We start from the raw sequence: 15,507 nt of genomic DNA on the forward strand, positions 1-15,507 counted from the left end.
TGCACCGGGTGTGTGGTGCACAGGGGTCCAGGGGGGTCTTGTGCCGCTCACCTTGCCCCTGGAAATTTGCCCCTGGAAAGTGTCTGGCTGTCATCTTACCAGCTATGTATTTGGAAAGATGGTGCCACACAGAACATAGCAAAGACAGTCATTCCAGCTATTTATTCAGAAAGCTGGACCTGCACCAAACTTTGCTGTCTTCTGTGTAGGCGCCATCTTTCCGACTATTTCTCTGGAAAGATATTAAAGCTGACGACTGCACTGACACAGGCCACAGCCCAGGTATGGGGAAGAGTTTGCCTCAGTGTATGGTTTGAGGGGCCTGTTGCACATAGGCCCCTATTTCTTGAGCAGGGGTAAAGATAGCAGCATTAGTTACTGGAGAGTACTATTACTCCATGTTGCCGTCATCCGCTACAGTGCAATATTTACCAGGTTCCAGATGCAGCAGTCACACGTTACATTGTGTAATAATTAACCCATCCTACTGTCATAGTTTACATATAGTCTTCTACTATCTCATGATCTAAACTAATATTCCATCCTTAATTAAATCATGTGTTGCATAGATTTAATTACTGTATTGTTCAATTTGTAGTATGCATGTAAAATATACATTTGCCATATATGAAGGCGCCGGACAGCAGTAAAAATAGATGAGGTGGGGTCAAAGGTTTGGTGTGCAGACTCCACAGCCAGCTCTGGTGTGCGTCCATGCTGTACATACGCTAGCCCTAAGTTGCACATTTTAGTACACACCCCCGATGGGGCTGCATACTATCGTGTGATTTAGGAGTGAAATCAGGGCAATGAAGGATGCTATTGCCAATATTGAAACCTCACATTGAGGGCATCACCCCTAGTTGAACTGAACCCTATGGGTATGGAGTGGTGAGAATTGGGTTAACAGGGCTTTTTGTGAACTGCTGATGAAAAATAACAGTATAGTGCAATGAATTATAAAAATGGTGTAGTCTTGTATATTTTAGGAAAAAAATAAATGTTTTAAAGGGGAGAGTTATCAAAGCTTGGAGAGAGATAACGTGCCACCCAATCATCTCCTAATTTATTTAAAAAACAGCCTGTAAAATTGACAAGAGCTGATTAATTTATATTTTCTCTCTCCACGCTTTGATAAATCTCCCCCTGTATAACTCTGCATGTTTCTACACGCATAGGAGAGGCTCATCACAACGATAATGACATATCTGCCAGTGACTTTGCCTACGTTGCTGAGCCAGTACTTAATGATCCACCTGGGGGATGCGTTCAAAATCTCGATCATTGGGAACCTAACAAAAAATATGTTAAATTACTGCGCTTGAATGAAAAGCTGCTTTCTTAGAAGATGGATTTGATATTTTAGTGGAAAGCGCTAATTGAATTAAAAAAATTTATTAGTGGGTGAATGGTATATAAAGCTAAAAAAGGGAATTATGTAAAAATAAAACAAGCGGTACCTGTGGAAAAGAAAGGTGTTCATAAAATAATGTTTACACTCTTTTGAGTGGATTGGTAAGGAGTGGCCCGCACGGTTGTTAATAGTCCCGGTTTTCCTACCTGTCCCTGCGCTATGTTGTTCCGGAGCTGCTGGTGAGCACAGCGGCTCTGATCCTGAGTGCAGCGGATGGTGAGGATTCTGACTGAGTCCCGCTGCGTTCACTAAGGAGAAAGAAAGCCCACCGCACGGCCAGGACATCGGCCGCAACACAACCCGCTGTCAGCAGCGGTGACGGGAGCCGGAGAACATCAGTGCGCCTACAGCCCGCTGGACGCAGCGGGACTCAGCGCCGCCAATCCTCAGGTACCGCTTGTTTTATTTTTACATAATTCCCTTTTTTAGCTTTATATACCATTCACCCACTAATAACATTTTTTAATTCAATTAGCGCTTTCCACTAACATATCAAATTGGGAACCTAACAGTCAGAATCCTTTTGGGTCACCTATGAGGGTTGGGGTAAAGGTTAGGGTGTGGAGGGTGGGGTGGCTAAGGTTAGGCTACGGCGGGGGTGGGTTTAGGAGTAGGGTGAAAAAACTTACGAGGATCTGTCAGAATTTTGCGCTTTGGGATTTCGAACCCAACCCCTGCCTAGTGCTGCTTCATGCATTTCCTGGAAAGTGTCCAGTGAGCTGTGAGTGGACAGGACAGGACCGTATTTCTGGCTGGCATCGAATTTGCATTCTCCAGCCGTAGGCCGGACAGAGAACCACATAGCAGATGCCTACTAAAGTTCTCTTGAAGCTAACATAGAAATTGATGGTAGACGGTAGAAATACTTCCAATGATAACTGTCTTGCTGTTTGTTCTCCCTATAGACGTGTACACTCTGGCGGATGGCTGTGTAACTCTTGGGCGTGTAAAGAAGATAACACGAGCCGAGGGCTTGTGCATAGGACTTCCATTTGGCAAGACTGGGAAGGCCGGCCTCCCAGATTTAGGGGACTGCTACGCTCAGGCCCCTGTGAAAATCTTTAAGATTGGAATGTTTGTAAGGTCAGAGAATCATTTTGTTTAAGTTTGTCAGATATGTGAGAATTTATGCCTGCAGGAGGAGAGGATGTTTTGTATCTACTGTATACAAATCAGGTAAAACCTTGTTTCTCCTTCATCCACTAGGGGCCACTGGAGCGTAGTTACAATGGGGAAATAGTAGGCAGTAATTGGGAGCTGGCACTTTAAAATTCTCACACTGTGGCTAGCTCCTCCCCTACTATCTCCCCTCCAAGCCAGTCTTAGTTTAGTGCCCGAGAGAGCTGGTTCACTTGGGTTTAGCTGAAGAATTTTTTCCTTTTTCTTTATTATTTTATTTTTCTTTCACACACGCACAGACTGGCAGCTCTGCCACTGCCAGTCTGCACCGCGGGAGCTGCCGGCGGGGTCCCATCGCAGCTGCATGCGGCTCGGGATGGGCCCCGGCTGAGGGAGACACTGAGCTCTCCTGAGTTGGCCGGACACCGCTGCGTGCGGCGCGTGTCGGGGACACTCCATCCAGCAGAAGATTCCGGCAGCATGGCAGCGGTGAGTATACGTGGTCGGACACCGCTGCGTGCGGCGCGTGTCGGGGCCGCTCCACCACAGAAGATTCCGGCCGGACACCGCTGCGTGCGGCGCGTGTTGGGGCCGCTGGGTCGAAACGCCTGACGGAAGGAAGCAGTGAGTACAATCTCCCCAGACTGATGTATGTTTTTACATTTTTCAGTGTTTTAATACAAGGCTCTCCTATACTCTCCAGTCATAGCCAGGCTGGAGTGCATAAAAGGCGCACTTACTGATTTGAAATTGGCGCCATTATGTGGGGGGCGGAGCTTCAGCCTGCTCTGTAAGCGGGCTCAACGCTCTTCACTCCCAGGCTGCAGCATACAGGCAGCCGGGTGATACATTTATACTCCCCGGCTGCAGCATACACACTTACAGGCAGCCGGGGGATAATGTGGTTTTTAATTTGATAAGTGACCGGAGGGGGGCGTAGCTAACTCCCGCTCTGTTCGGCGGGCTCAGATCTCCGCTCCCCGGCCGCACACCGCTCCCCGGCCGCAGCATACAGGCGGCCGGGGGATGCAGGGAGAAAGCACAGCAGCGGCCATCAAGAACGAGGGGGCGGTGCTAACTCCCGCTCTGTTCGGCGGGCTCAGGCTCTCCGCTCCCCGGCCGCACACCGCTCCCCGGCCGCAGCATACAGGCGGCCGGGGGATGCACTGAGACAGCAGCGGCCACCAAGAACTAGGGCGGAGCTAACTCCCGCTCTGTACAGCGGGCTTTCTCCGCTCCCCGGCCGCTGCATGACGAGACGCCGCTCCACAGTCCCCCGCTCCCCATCCCGCTGAAAGCTCCTTTCCTCTCCTGGCTGCGCAGGAAGGATTCTTAACATGTATGAGGGGGGAGGGGGGGGGTGAAGCTTATTCCCCCTCGGCGGCTCCCAGCTCTCATGGTCTCTAGGCAACACACCTGTCTCTGGGATGTTTAGCTTTTCTGTGCAGTGTGCTGCAGAAATATTTGTTACATCTTGCATTGGCTACATTCCTCCCTGCAGGGGAGTCCTCTGCCAGGCATTTCAGACATTTAGATCAGGAAACCTGCTCTATTACAGGAGCTGGGACTCAGCTCATTAATAATTAAAAATCTACTGTGCAGTATTTCTTTACCTACAAATACACAGTATTTATCTACCCTATTAGGTGCACAGTATTTATCTACCCTATTAGGTGCATGGGTTCACTGTGGTGTGAGATATATATATAGATATGTTTGTATATATATATTTAAGTGTGTGTGGGTATGTATATAGATATATCCATACAATACCATATATAGGGGATAAAACAAACACTTCCGCAATGTTTTCTAATAACAGAATACCTCACCTTGCCACATAACATTTTCCCCCATCTTTTCTCACAGGCTGGTCACCATTTTGAAAAGCCAGCGGAACCTCCGAGAAACATCTGGTGCACCTTAATTAGCGGTACAATACAGGGCGGGGTGTTGCCTTCCCTTTATTATTCCTTGGTGTCACTAGTTACTAATGCTATTTGTAATTTGGGGAATGTGTGTAAGGCATCAGACAAATAGCGCTGTGGCTCAGTACGCTAGTAGCGGGTATCTGAACAGGGGTTTGAATCCAAACAAAACTTTAAGGAGAGCTCCTATAGCCTAGGGCTAAGACTCCTGTCCCACAGCGCAGCGCTACTGGTTCAGGTCTCCGCTGCTCCAGAAAGTTTATTTGAATCGTGTCGGTCACACATTATAGTGCAGACCTTACATAGGGCTGTGTTTGTTTAACCCACCTTTTCTCCTTTCGTTTGTCTCACCTGGGATAGTCAAAGAATTCCCTCTTAGGTGTGAAGCATGCGGTGGAGCCATCTGCATAGCCCTCCACGCACCTGCAGGACACTCCTGTTTGAACAGCTCAGATTATGCAGGTAATGTCACTGTTAACCAGAGACCTTGTACGTCATTTCACCTCTCCAGGTTTCTAAAGGAACCTTGCTAACCTTCCATGTTACAATACTGATGATGTCTGTTTTCTGTGGAGTCTGAACCAGTGTCTCAGAATATCCAGGTGCATTATACAGCAGTTCGTCTGAGACTGCAGGTAAAGGAGGCGGACACGTCAAGTCCATCAGGGTTCAACGCCGATGACGAAATGACAGCGACTGGTCCAGTTTCGGATGAGCTGGCCAGGCTCCGGTAGACGGCCGGCAGACGCCCGAATACACAATTTCAGGTATCAAACAATGTTTTTTTTTTCCTATCCTTTCCCCGCAGACGGCAGGAAATGGTATCAGTACCTTTCCAGGGTATACCCCTCGATGTATCGCCGGTCCAACAAGCTGCCGTTTTCCTGAGGCAACCTTGCTCAGGGACCCATCGAAGACATATACGGCAGCAGGGTTCTACCTTGTCCGGAGCAGGTAGGTTGTGGAACAATTGTCCTCTAGGTTACAGGATGTTTCGCATCAGGATCAATTGATACTTTGGTACGGTCAGAATCACGATTCTGCTTTATGTTCTTTGGAGGTCTCCACGTCTACAGACTCGGAACCTGCATTTTCGCTTGGGCTGTCTTAACCCGACGACCTCTGGGACTGCGACAGTGACAGGTGAACATGAAATCCTACGGGGCAGATGGTTCAGGGGAAGGAACTTTCTGCAGGATTTCTTGAACCATTGGAGGTAAGTCCACTTTGCTTTCTCCTACTTCTGCCTCAGCTCCAAGACAGACCTTTACCGGTCTTTCCTTTAGAGTTTTACCGTGCCCTTTCAAACTTTCGACTCCACACGGGCGATATCTCCGTCGCCAGGGGATCTCAAAAAAAAAAAAAAAAAAGCTGAAGCAGAGGTTCAACAACCTCGGTCCAGTCTGATTTTACATCATCCTATACACACACTACAGCTCAGACTTTCCTACCACCTGGAGGGTCCCAGGGTGGGCGCAGGTCGGTGGAAGAAGGCTTGGGCGGTTACAGACTAGATTTTGGAGTACAACCGTCTCGGGAGTCCCTCGGCAGGGGTCGGCCGATTTACGATGACAAGAGAGTCATACTGCAGGCGGCGCTCCATATGCTTCTAACCGCAAAGGGTGTTGATCCCTGTTTTTTACATATCATTTGAATCGAGACAGTTCTCAGGCCTTTGGTTTTTTCACGTTCCGAAGCCAGTTGGCTCGGCCAGGCCTATTCTGGCCTTAGAATCCTTTCAGTCTGTGATTGCTAGTTTAAACAAGGAAGGGAGTTTTACGCGTCCCTTGTCTTCGGGGATGCCTGTTTACTGATTTCCGTTGGGTTTCCTCATCGGGCTTTACTCAATCGCATTACAGGATTCTCATTTTCACTGTAAGTCCTTTCCTTTCGGTCTCTCTTCCGCTCCCACAGGGTTCAGGAAGATCACAGAATAACTCTTTTTCAAGGGGGTGACGTTGGTTCCCTAATGGGACAATCTACTGCTACTATCCCACTCTGTACATTACGTGTCTTCTGAAGATCCGGAGGATCCAGGAGCTTCTGGTTCGACACAGATCCAATTTATGCTCCTCTTAGACGTTTTCTCAACACAAGTTGCGACGCAATGAGTGGTCGCCTACATTCCCCTCTGAGCGGGTGACAACAATCTTCTTCCCAGGTCAGGCCACCAGGTCAGACTCCTGGGTGAGGGAACATTCCCCGGAGTTTTGTCAGCTGGTCTGCTGTGGGCGGAGATTTCGAATCTACCTCAGGGCGTTCTGACTGATTCTTTAACTCTTTACTACTCACGGACGTGAGCTCTGGTGGCAGTAGCCGCGGATGCCCTCAGGGCTCCTGGGAGTTTCTGGTTATTCTATCCTGCCTCCTTTTCTATTTCTACCTCACTTTCGGTAACACAGGAGGGGAATATGCGTGCTAGTCCTCTCGGTGGCTCTGGTTGGGCCACCCATGACTTGAAGATACGGCTACACCTGTTGTCAGTAGAGGAGCCTTGGCTCCTACCTCGACTGGACTGTCTACTTCAACAGGGTCCTTTTCTTTGTTCAATCTTACACTGGTTTCATTTAACCGTGTGACTGTTCACGAGACCTCAGAAGGGAGGAGTTCCCTAGTTCGGTTAGGCCTACTAGGCCCCGATTTCAGAAGTCTGTTACCTCTTCTCGCTTTTGCCACTTTTGGAAAACTGTATGGGACATAATAAGGATAAAAGGGGGTTTTCCTTCTTTCAGTTGCCATTCAGCCGTCATCTTTGGTTTCTCTGGGAGGTTTTGCTCCGCTGCGCTTCAAACCACATTGACCTGAATTTTAGGTCTCTGCCTTTTTCGTTTTTCTTCCAAAAGAAATTAGCCTGGCGGCCGAAAGTTCGGGCTCTCTTTCAGGGAGTAGTCTATTAGCTACTCCCCCGGCTGAGCTTCGGCCTCAGCGGTCGTTTCTTCCAAAGGGGAGGTCCGTTTTTCATATAAATCTGACACTAGTGTTTTTCGGTCCTCTTTGACTGTTGTCAGGGCTCGCTGACTCTCTTTACAGAGGTCTTAGGCTATTTGACGAAGGGTTTTTTCTTCTTTATTCTGTACGATGCTCCCGTACTTAGTAGCCGGGGTCCCAGCATATGCTGGGCTGTTGCATACATCTGACCATTTCAGCGCACTTTACGCGCGTGGTGGGACCTTCGGGGGCAGCTGCCCGTGGGGTCTCCATGAATACTTTGTCGGGCGGCTACTTGGTCGGACCGACATTCGTTTTGTCAAATTCTACAAGTTTGACAATTTTGCGGCCTCTGCATCACAGTTTGGCCGAGCGGTTTTACAGGACTCTCAGCGCTCTCCCACCCGATTTGGGAGCTCTGGGACGTCCCCATTGTAACTACGCTCCAGTGGTCCCTAGTGGATGAAGGAGAAATCAGGATTTTGGTACTTACCGATAAATCCCTTTCTCCGATTCCATAGGGGCCACTGGACGCCCACCCAGCGCTGTTCCTCCTTGTTTTTTGCTTAACGGTTTGCAGATCACCATATGACTGCTTGTTGAGTTCGGGCTAGCCGGTTGTTTGTTAGGTTCTGTTCCAGGTTGGTTTTGTGTTATCCTGGTTTACAGGGCTTCATTAACCTCCTCTACCTTACGGTTTGTTTATTCCAGCTCTCCTCGGGCACAGTTTTACGTAGACTGGCTTGGAGGGGAGATAGTAGGGGAGGAGCTAGCCACAGTGTGAGAATTTTAAAGTGCCAGCTCCCAATTACTGCCTACTATTTCCCCATTGTAACTACGCTCCAGTGGCCCCTGTGGAATCGGAGAAAGGGATTTATCGGTAAGTACCAAAATCCTGATATATCAAAGTACAGATGATTTCGGGGAAGGGGGGAGGGTGGGGGCAGATCCTGTGAGAGTATATTTGTGCCTCAGATGGATCTAAGTTACACATAGCAAGTAATGGTGACATTATTTTGTATCTATGGCATACTGCTCTTATTCCTGCATCTATATAATACCACTGCCTGAACCTTTCTGGGAATTAGACGTCAACTCCAGATGCATGTTTTTTTTTTACTCTCATAACAGCCCATAGCCTCTAATCATCTGTGCTAGACTAGGTCCCTTTAAGTGTTAAAGACCGAATACTGACTAGGTTATCTTGCTAGTGTACTATTATGCTATTAAAACTACATTCAGCATTTCCTACAAACTGCTAAAAGTAACCTGCTTCATTGTCATTTTGTCCTCCTAATCCAGATGTTGCATCCTCTCTGCTTCAACGCCGATTAAGGTCTCCCTTAGGAAGTCTCGGTAAGCAAAGTGTCGAACTACAGTAAATGTTTTTCTCTTACGTCCTAGAGGATGCTGGGGACTCAGTAAGGACCATGGGGTATAGACGGGCTCCGCAGGAGACATGGGCACTCTAAAGACTTTAGATGGGTGTGCACTGGCTCCTCCCTCTATGCCCCTCCTCCAGACCTCAGTTAGATCCTGTGCCCAGAGGAGACTGGATGCACTGCAGGGGAGCTCTACTGAATTTCTCTGAAAATACTTTTTGTTGGGTTTTTTATTTTCAGGGAGCACTGCTGGCAACAGGCTCCCTGCATCGTGGGACTGAGGGGAGAGAAGCAGACCTACTTAACAGAGGCTCTGCTTCTTAGGCTACTGGACACCATTAGCTCCAGAGGGTCGGAACACAGGTGTCGTCCTCGCTGTTCGTCCCGGAGCCGCGCCGCCGTCCTCCTCCACAGAGCCGTAAGATAGAAGCCGGGTGAGTATAAAAAGAAAGAAGACTTCACAGGCGGTAGAAGACTTCAGATCTTCACTGAGGTACCGCACAGCGGTAACGCTGCGCGCCATTGCTCCCACACATGCACACACACACAGAAGGCACTGTACGGGTGCAGGGCGCAGGAGGTGCGCCCTGGGCAGCAATATTAACCTCAAGGGACACTGGCTAATAAATTAGATACTGCGGAGGCAGTATATTGAAAACCCCCCGCCAGTATAACGAATTTGAGCGGGACCGAAGCCCGCCGTTGAGGGGGCGGAGCTTGGTCCTCCAGCACTAACCAGCGCCATTTTTCTCCACAGCAAGCTGCAGAGAACTGCTCCCCGGACTCTCCCCTGCTGAGCAAGTACAGAGGGCAAAAAAGAGGGGCAGGGGGGGGGGCACATTTAATTGGCGGAGTGAGTGTATTATTTATTCTATAAAAGAACGCTGTACAGTCTGGGATTTTATTCCAGTGTCCAGTGACGCTGGGTGTGTGCTGGCATACTCTCTCTCTGTCTCTCCAAAGGGCCTTATTGGGGAGTTGTCCCCATAATTGTATATCCCAGTGTGTGTGGGGGTTTCAGTATGTGTGTGTCGACATGTCTGAAGCGGAAGGCTCGTCTAAGGAGGAGGTGGAGCAGATGATTGTGGTGTCTCCATCGGCGACACCTGATTGGTTGGATATGTGGAATGTTTTAAATGCAAATGTGTCTTTATTACATAAAAGATTGGACAAAGCAGAGTCCAGAGAAAAAGCAGGGAGTCAATCCATGGCTTTGACTGTGTCACAAGGCCCTTCGGGCTCTCATAAACGTCCCCTGTCCCAGGTAGCAGACACGGATTCTGACTCCAGTGTCGACTACGATGATGCGAGGTTACACCCAAGGGTGGCCAAAAGTATTCATTATATGATTATTGCAATAAAAGATATTTTGCTTATCACAGAGGACCCCTCGGTGCCTGACACGAAGGTATGCTTGTTTAAGGAAAAGAAACCTGAGGTAACCTTTCCCCCATCTCATGAGCTGAACGCTTTATTTGAAAAAGCTTGGGAAACTCCGGACAAGAAACTGCAGATTCCCAAGAGAATTCTTATGGCGTATCCTTTCCCCGCACAGGACAGGTTACGGTGGGAATCCTCGCCCAGGGTGGACAAGGCTTTAACGCGCTTGTCCAAAAAGGTGGCGCTACCGTCTCCAGACACGGCAGCCTCAAGGATCCTGCTGATCGCAGACAGGAGACTACCTTAAAATCAATTTATACACATACGGGTGCCTTGCTCAGACCGGCAGTAGCGTCGGCATGGGTATGTAGCGCAATAGCAGCATGGGCAGATAACTTGTCATCTGACATTGACACCCTAGATAAGGATAGCATTTTATTGACCTTGGGTCATATTAAAGACGCAGCGTAATATATGAGAAACGCTGCGAGAGACGTTGGGTTCAAGAGCCAAGGCCATGGCAATTTCTGCTAGGCGAGCCCTGTGGACCCGCCGATGGACGGGTGATGCCGATTCAAAGAGACATATGGAAACTTTGCCTTACAAGGGTGAGGTTTTATTTGGGGAGGGCCTCGCGGACCTGGTTTCCACAGCTACCGCGGGTAAATCTTTTTTGCCTTATGTTCCCCCACAGCAAAAGAAAACACCTTAGATGCAGTCCGTCGCATAAGTCCAGAAGAGGTCGGGGCTCTTCCTTCCTCGCCAGAGGTAAGGGTAGAGGGAAAAGAATGCCTGCTACGGCTAGTTCCCAGGAACAGAAGACCTCCCCGGCTTCTACAAAATCCACCGCATGACGCTGGGGCTCCACTGCGGGAGTCCGCGCCGGTGGGGGCACGTCTTCGACTCTTCAGCCAGGTCTGGGTTCTGTCAGATTTGGATCCTTGGGCGATAGAAATTGTATCCCAAGGCTACAAACTGGAATTCGAAGAAGTGCCTCTTCGCCGATTTTTCAAGTCGGCTTTGCCAGCTTCTCCCCCAGAGAGGGAAATAGTTTTAGCTGCAATACAAAAGCTGTGTCGACAGCAGGTAATTATCAAGATTCCCCTAATACAACAGGGGAAAGGGTACTATTCAACCCTATTTGTGGTCCCGAAACCGGATGGCTCGGTCAGACCCATTCTGAATCTAAAATCCCTAAACCTGTATCTAAAAAGGTTCAAATTCAAGATGGAATCTCTCCGAGCAGTGATCTCCAGCCTGGAAGGGGGGGATTTTATGGTATCACTAGACATAAAGGATGCATACCTTCATGTCCCCATTTATCCTCCTCATCAGGCTACCTGAGATTCGCTGTACAGGACTGTCATTACCAGTTTCAGACGTTGCCGTTTGGGCTGTCCACGGCCCGGAGGATTTTCACCAAGGTAATGGCGGAAATGATGGTGCTCCTACGCAGGCAAGTAGACACAATTATCCCATACTTGGACGATCTCCTGATAAAAGCGAGATCGATAGATCAGTTGCTGAAAAGCGTGTCACTCTCTCTGAGAGTGCTGCAGCAACACGGCTGGATCCTAAATCTACCAAAGTTGATTCCAACGACTCGGCTATCATTTTTAGGCATGATTCTGGACACGGAAAAGAAGAGGGTTTTTCTCCCAACGGAAAAAGCCCAGGAACTCCAGAGCATGGTCAGAGACCTGTTAAAGCCAAAAAGAGTGTCAGTTCATCAATGCACTCGAGTACTGGGAAAGATGGTGGCGGCCTACGAGGCCATCCCCTTCGGCAGGTTCCATGCGAGGACATTTCAATGGGACCTTCTGGACAAGTGGTCGGGGTCCCATCTACAAATACATCGGAAAATAAGCTGCATGGTGTCTCTCCTGTGGTGGCTGCAGAGTACTCTCCTAGAGGGTCGCAGGTTCGGCATTCAAGACTGGGTTCTGGTAACCACGGACGCGAGCCTCCGAGGATGGGGAGCAGTCACACAAGGAAGAAACTTTCAGGGACTGTGGTCAAGCCAGGAGGCTTGTCTACACATCAACGTGCTGGAATTAAGGGCCATGTACAATGGCCTACGACAAGCGGAGACTCTTCTTCGCGACCTACCTGTTCTGATTCAATCGGACAACGTTACAGCAGTGGCTCATGTAAACCGCCAAGGCGGGACAAGGAGCAGAGTGGCAATGGCGGAAGCCACCAGGATTCTTCGCTGGGCGGAAAATCACGTAAGCGCGCTGTCAGAAGTCTTCATTCCGGGAGTGGACAACTGGGAAGCAGACTTCCTCAGCAGACACTATCTCCATCCAGGAGAGTGGGGTCTTCATCAAGAAGTTTTTGCAGAGATGATAAGTCGTTGGGGGCTTCCTCAAATAGACATGATGGCGTCACGCCTCAACAAGAAACTTCGGAGGTATTGTTCCAGGTCAAGGGACCCTCAGGCTGTAGCAGTAGACGCCCTGAGTGTTTCAGTCGGTCTATGTATTCCCTCCTCTTCCACTCATCTCAAAAATACTGAGAATCATAAGACGAAAGAGTCCAGACAATACTCATTGTTCCGGATTGGCCTCGAAGGGCCTGGTATTCAGATCTTCAGGAAATGTTCACAAAAGATCCGTGGCCACTTCCTCCCAGTTGCAGCAGGGGCCCTGCGTGTTCCAAGACTTACCGCGGTTACGTTTGACGGCATGGCGGTTGAACGCCAAATCCTAGCTAGGATAGGTATTTCGGGGGAAGTCATCCCTACTCTGATAAAAGCGGGGAAGGAGGTGACGGCGAAACATCACCGTATCTGGAGGAAATATGTATCTTGGTGTGAAGCCAAGAATGCTCCTACGGAAGATTTCCACCTGGGCCGTTTTCTCCACTTTCTGCAGACAGGAGTGGATATGGGCCTAAAGTTAGGCTCCATTAAGGTGCAGATTTCGGCCCTGTCAGTATTCTTTCAGAAGGAATTGGCTTCTCTCACAGAAGTCCAGACTTTTGTAAAGGGAGTGCTGCACATCCAGCCTCCTTTTGTGCCCCCAGTGGCGCCATGGGACCTTAATGTGGTGTTACAGTTCCTTAAGTCACACTGGTTGAACCTCTTCAAACAGTGGAGTTAAAATTTCTCACTTGGAAAGTGGTCATGTTGTTATCCTTGGCATCTGCGAATTGGCGGCTTTGTCTTACAAAATCCCCTATCTGATTTTCCATGTGGATAGAGCAGAGTTGAGGACTCGTCCTCAATTTCTGCCTAAGGTGGTTTCATCGTTTCATATGAACCAACCTATTGTGGTGCCTGTGGCTACGGGTGACTTGGAGGATTCCAAGTCTCTTGATGTAGTCAGGGCCTTAAAAGTTTATGTAGCCAGGACGTCTCGGGTTAGGAAAACAGAGGCACTGTTTGTCCTGTATGCAGCCAATAAGGTTGGCGCTCCTGCTTCTAAACAGACTATTGCCCGCTGGATCTGTAACACGATTCAGCAGGCTCATTCTACGGCTGGATTGCCGTTACTAAATTCGGTAAAGGCCCATTCCACTAGGAAGGTGGGTTCTTCTTGGCCGGCTGGCCGAGGTGTATCGGCATTACAACTTTGCCGAGCAGCTACTTGGTCGGGTTCAAACACTTTTGCTAAATTCTATAAGTTTGATACCTTGGCTGATGAGGACCTCATGTTTGCTCAATCGGTGCTGCAGAGTCATCCGCACTCTCCCGCCCGGTCTGGAGCTTTGGTATAATCCCCATGGTCCTTACGGAGTCCCCAGCATCCTCTAGGACGTAAGAGAAAATAAGATTTTAATCCTACCGGTAAATCTTTTTCTCCTAGTCCGTAGAGGATGCTGGGCGCCCGTCCCAGTGCGGACTAAATTCTGCAAGGCTTGTATATAGTTATTGATTACATAAGGGTTATGTTACAGTTTTGATCAGTCTCTGGCAAATGCGGTTTTGTTTCATACTGTTAACTGGTTCGTATATTCCATGTTGGATGGTGTGGGCTGGTATGTATCTTGCCCTTAGATTAACAAAAATCCTTTCCTCGTACTGTCCGTCTCCTCAGTTCTTTAACTGAGGTCTGGAGGAGGGGCATAGAGGGAGGAGCCAGTGCACACCCATCTAAAGTCTTTAGAGTGCCCATGTCTCCTGAGGAGCCCGTCTATACCCCATGGTCCTTACGGAGTCCCTAGCATCCTCTATGGACTAGGAGAAAAAGATTTACCGGTAGGTTTAAAATCTTATTTTAACTGCGATACTCCAGTATCTCACCTCTTGCTGAAGTTACAAGCAAATGTACTCTAATACAGAACTGTAGCTTGATGAGTAAATTTGTGGTTACAACGTTCTTTCCACCTCTTCTCATGCAGCACAAATCCTGGCTCCAACATTAAAGTGATAGACAAAGAAATCTCTTCCATTGACAGTCTGCAGAAAGGACAGCTGCTTTCTGGTTTTATTGATGCGATTACAGACAAAGGAGTCTTTTTGCGGTAGGTATATTTAGCTTCTCCAGTGTAGGTACTGGGCATGCAAGGGTAATGAACAGGCATTAAATAATATAAATAATAGGACTGTAAAAATGGTGCATAGCTTCTCATTGGGAATTAAGTCATGGGCTTAGAGAAGAAGGGACAGAAGTGATATGATAAAAAAATGCTGTTACTAAGGCCCATAACCAGGGGTGTAAAAGCCCTGCTGCCACCGATGGCTATGTGGGCAGCACAGTCGCCACCCCACGGCCCTTACTTTTGGCTATCGTGGGTGGGTGGAATGGCGCCTTGTAGCCAGTATCACTGCTGCAGTGCCCACCGAAGTATCCTTTGGACGCTACGTGCAGGTACCCTGCTACATGTACTGCCACTCCGAGCATCCTAGGGATACTCCAAGCAGTGCTACACATCTTTGTGCATAGTGGCCCCCACACACTCTGGGCAGTGTCAGCATGCTTGTCGCTTAGGGGGCATTGCTGACACAGTATGACATAGAGCCCTGTTATAACACTGGTATTACTAGACTTCAGATAGGGAAGAGGCTTTCTAGAACAAGGGGTCAATAGGAAATTGGAAGACTGAAGAGTGAGAACTTTCTTACAGAAAGGGGGTGATGGATCCATAGAGAAATCTTCCAGCTGTAAGAGAATTTATGAGTGCATGGGACAAGCATATTGCTGTTGGTAAGACTTTGGAGGAGATCAGTCAGACAGTGAAGAGTGCAGAGGTTACCAGCTTTGAGGTAGCCTTTATCAAGTACATTCTATAGACTTATAGGTAGGTGCTGATTGGTTACTATGGGCAACTGGTCCACTTCTTCATTCTATTCACTGCTTTATGCATCACACCCTCTGTTCTAATATCATTCCGACAAAAAGAGCAGTTTGTA

The 15,507-nt window shown here is 48.6% G+C and overlaps 1 protein-coding gene across 1 annotated transcript in view; it reads left to right on the forward strand.

The window, feature by feature from the left end:
* The window catches only part of PDCD11 (programmed cell death 11), a 143,282-nt gene that overhangs the window by 97,962 nt on the left and 29,813 nt on the right, over nucleotides 1-15,507 (forward strand). Inside the window, exons 25-27 of the mRNA XM_063961956.1 lie at nucleotides 2,320-2,497; nucleotides 8,692-8,745; nucleotides 14,496-14,618. Of these exons, the coding sequence (XP_063818026.1) occupies nucleotides 2,320-2,497; nucleotides 8,692-8,745; nucleotides 14,496-14,618 (355 nt within the window). The remainder of the gene's footprint in view (nucleotides 1-2,319; nucleotides 2,498-8,691; nucleotides 8,746-14,495; nucleotides 14,619-15,507) is intronic.

The sequence above is a fragment of the Pseudophryne corroboree genome, chromosome 3 (assembly GCF_028390025.1).
Source record: "Pseudophryne corroboree isolate aPseCor3 chromosome 3, aPseCor3.hap2, whole genome shotgun sequence".
NCBI classification, from domain to species: Eukaryota; Metazoa; Chordata; class Amphibia; order Anura; family Myobatrachidae; genus Pseudophryne; species Pseudophryne corroboree.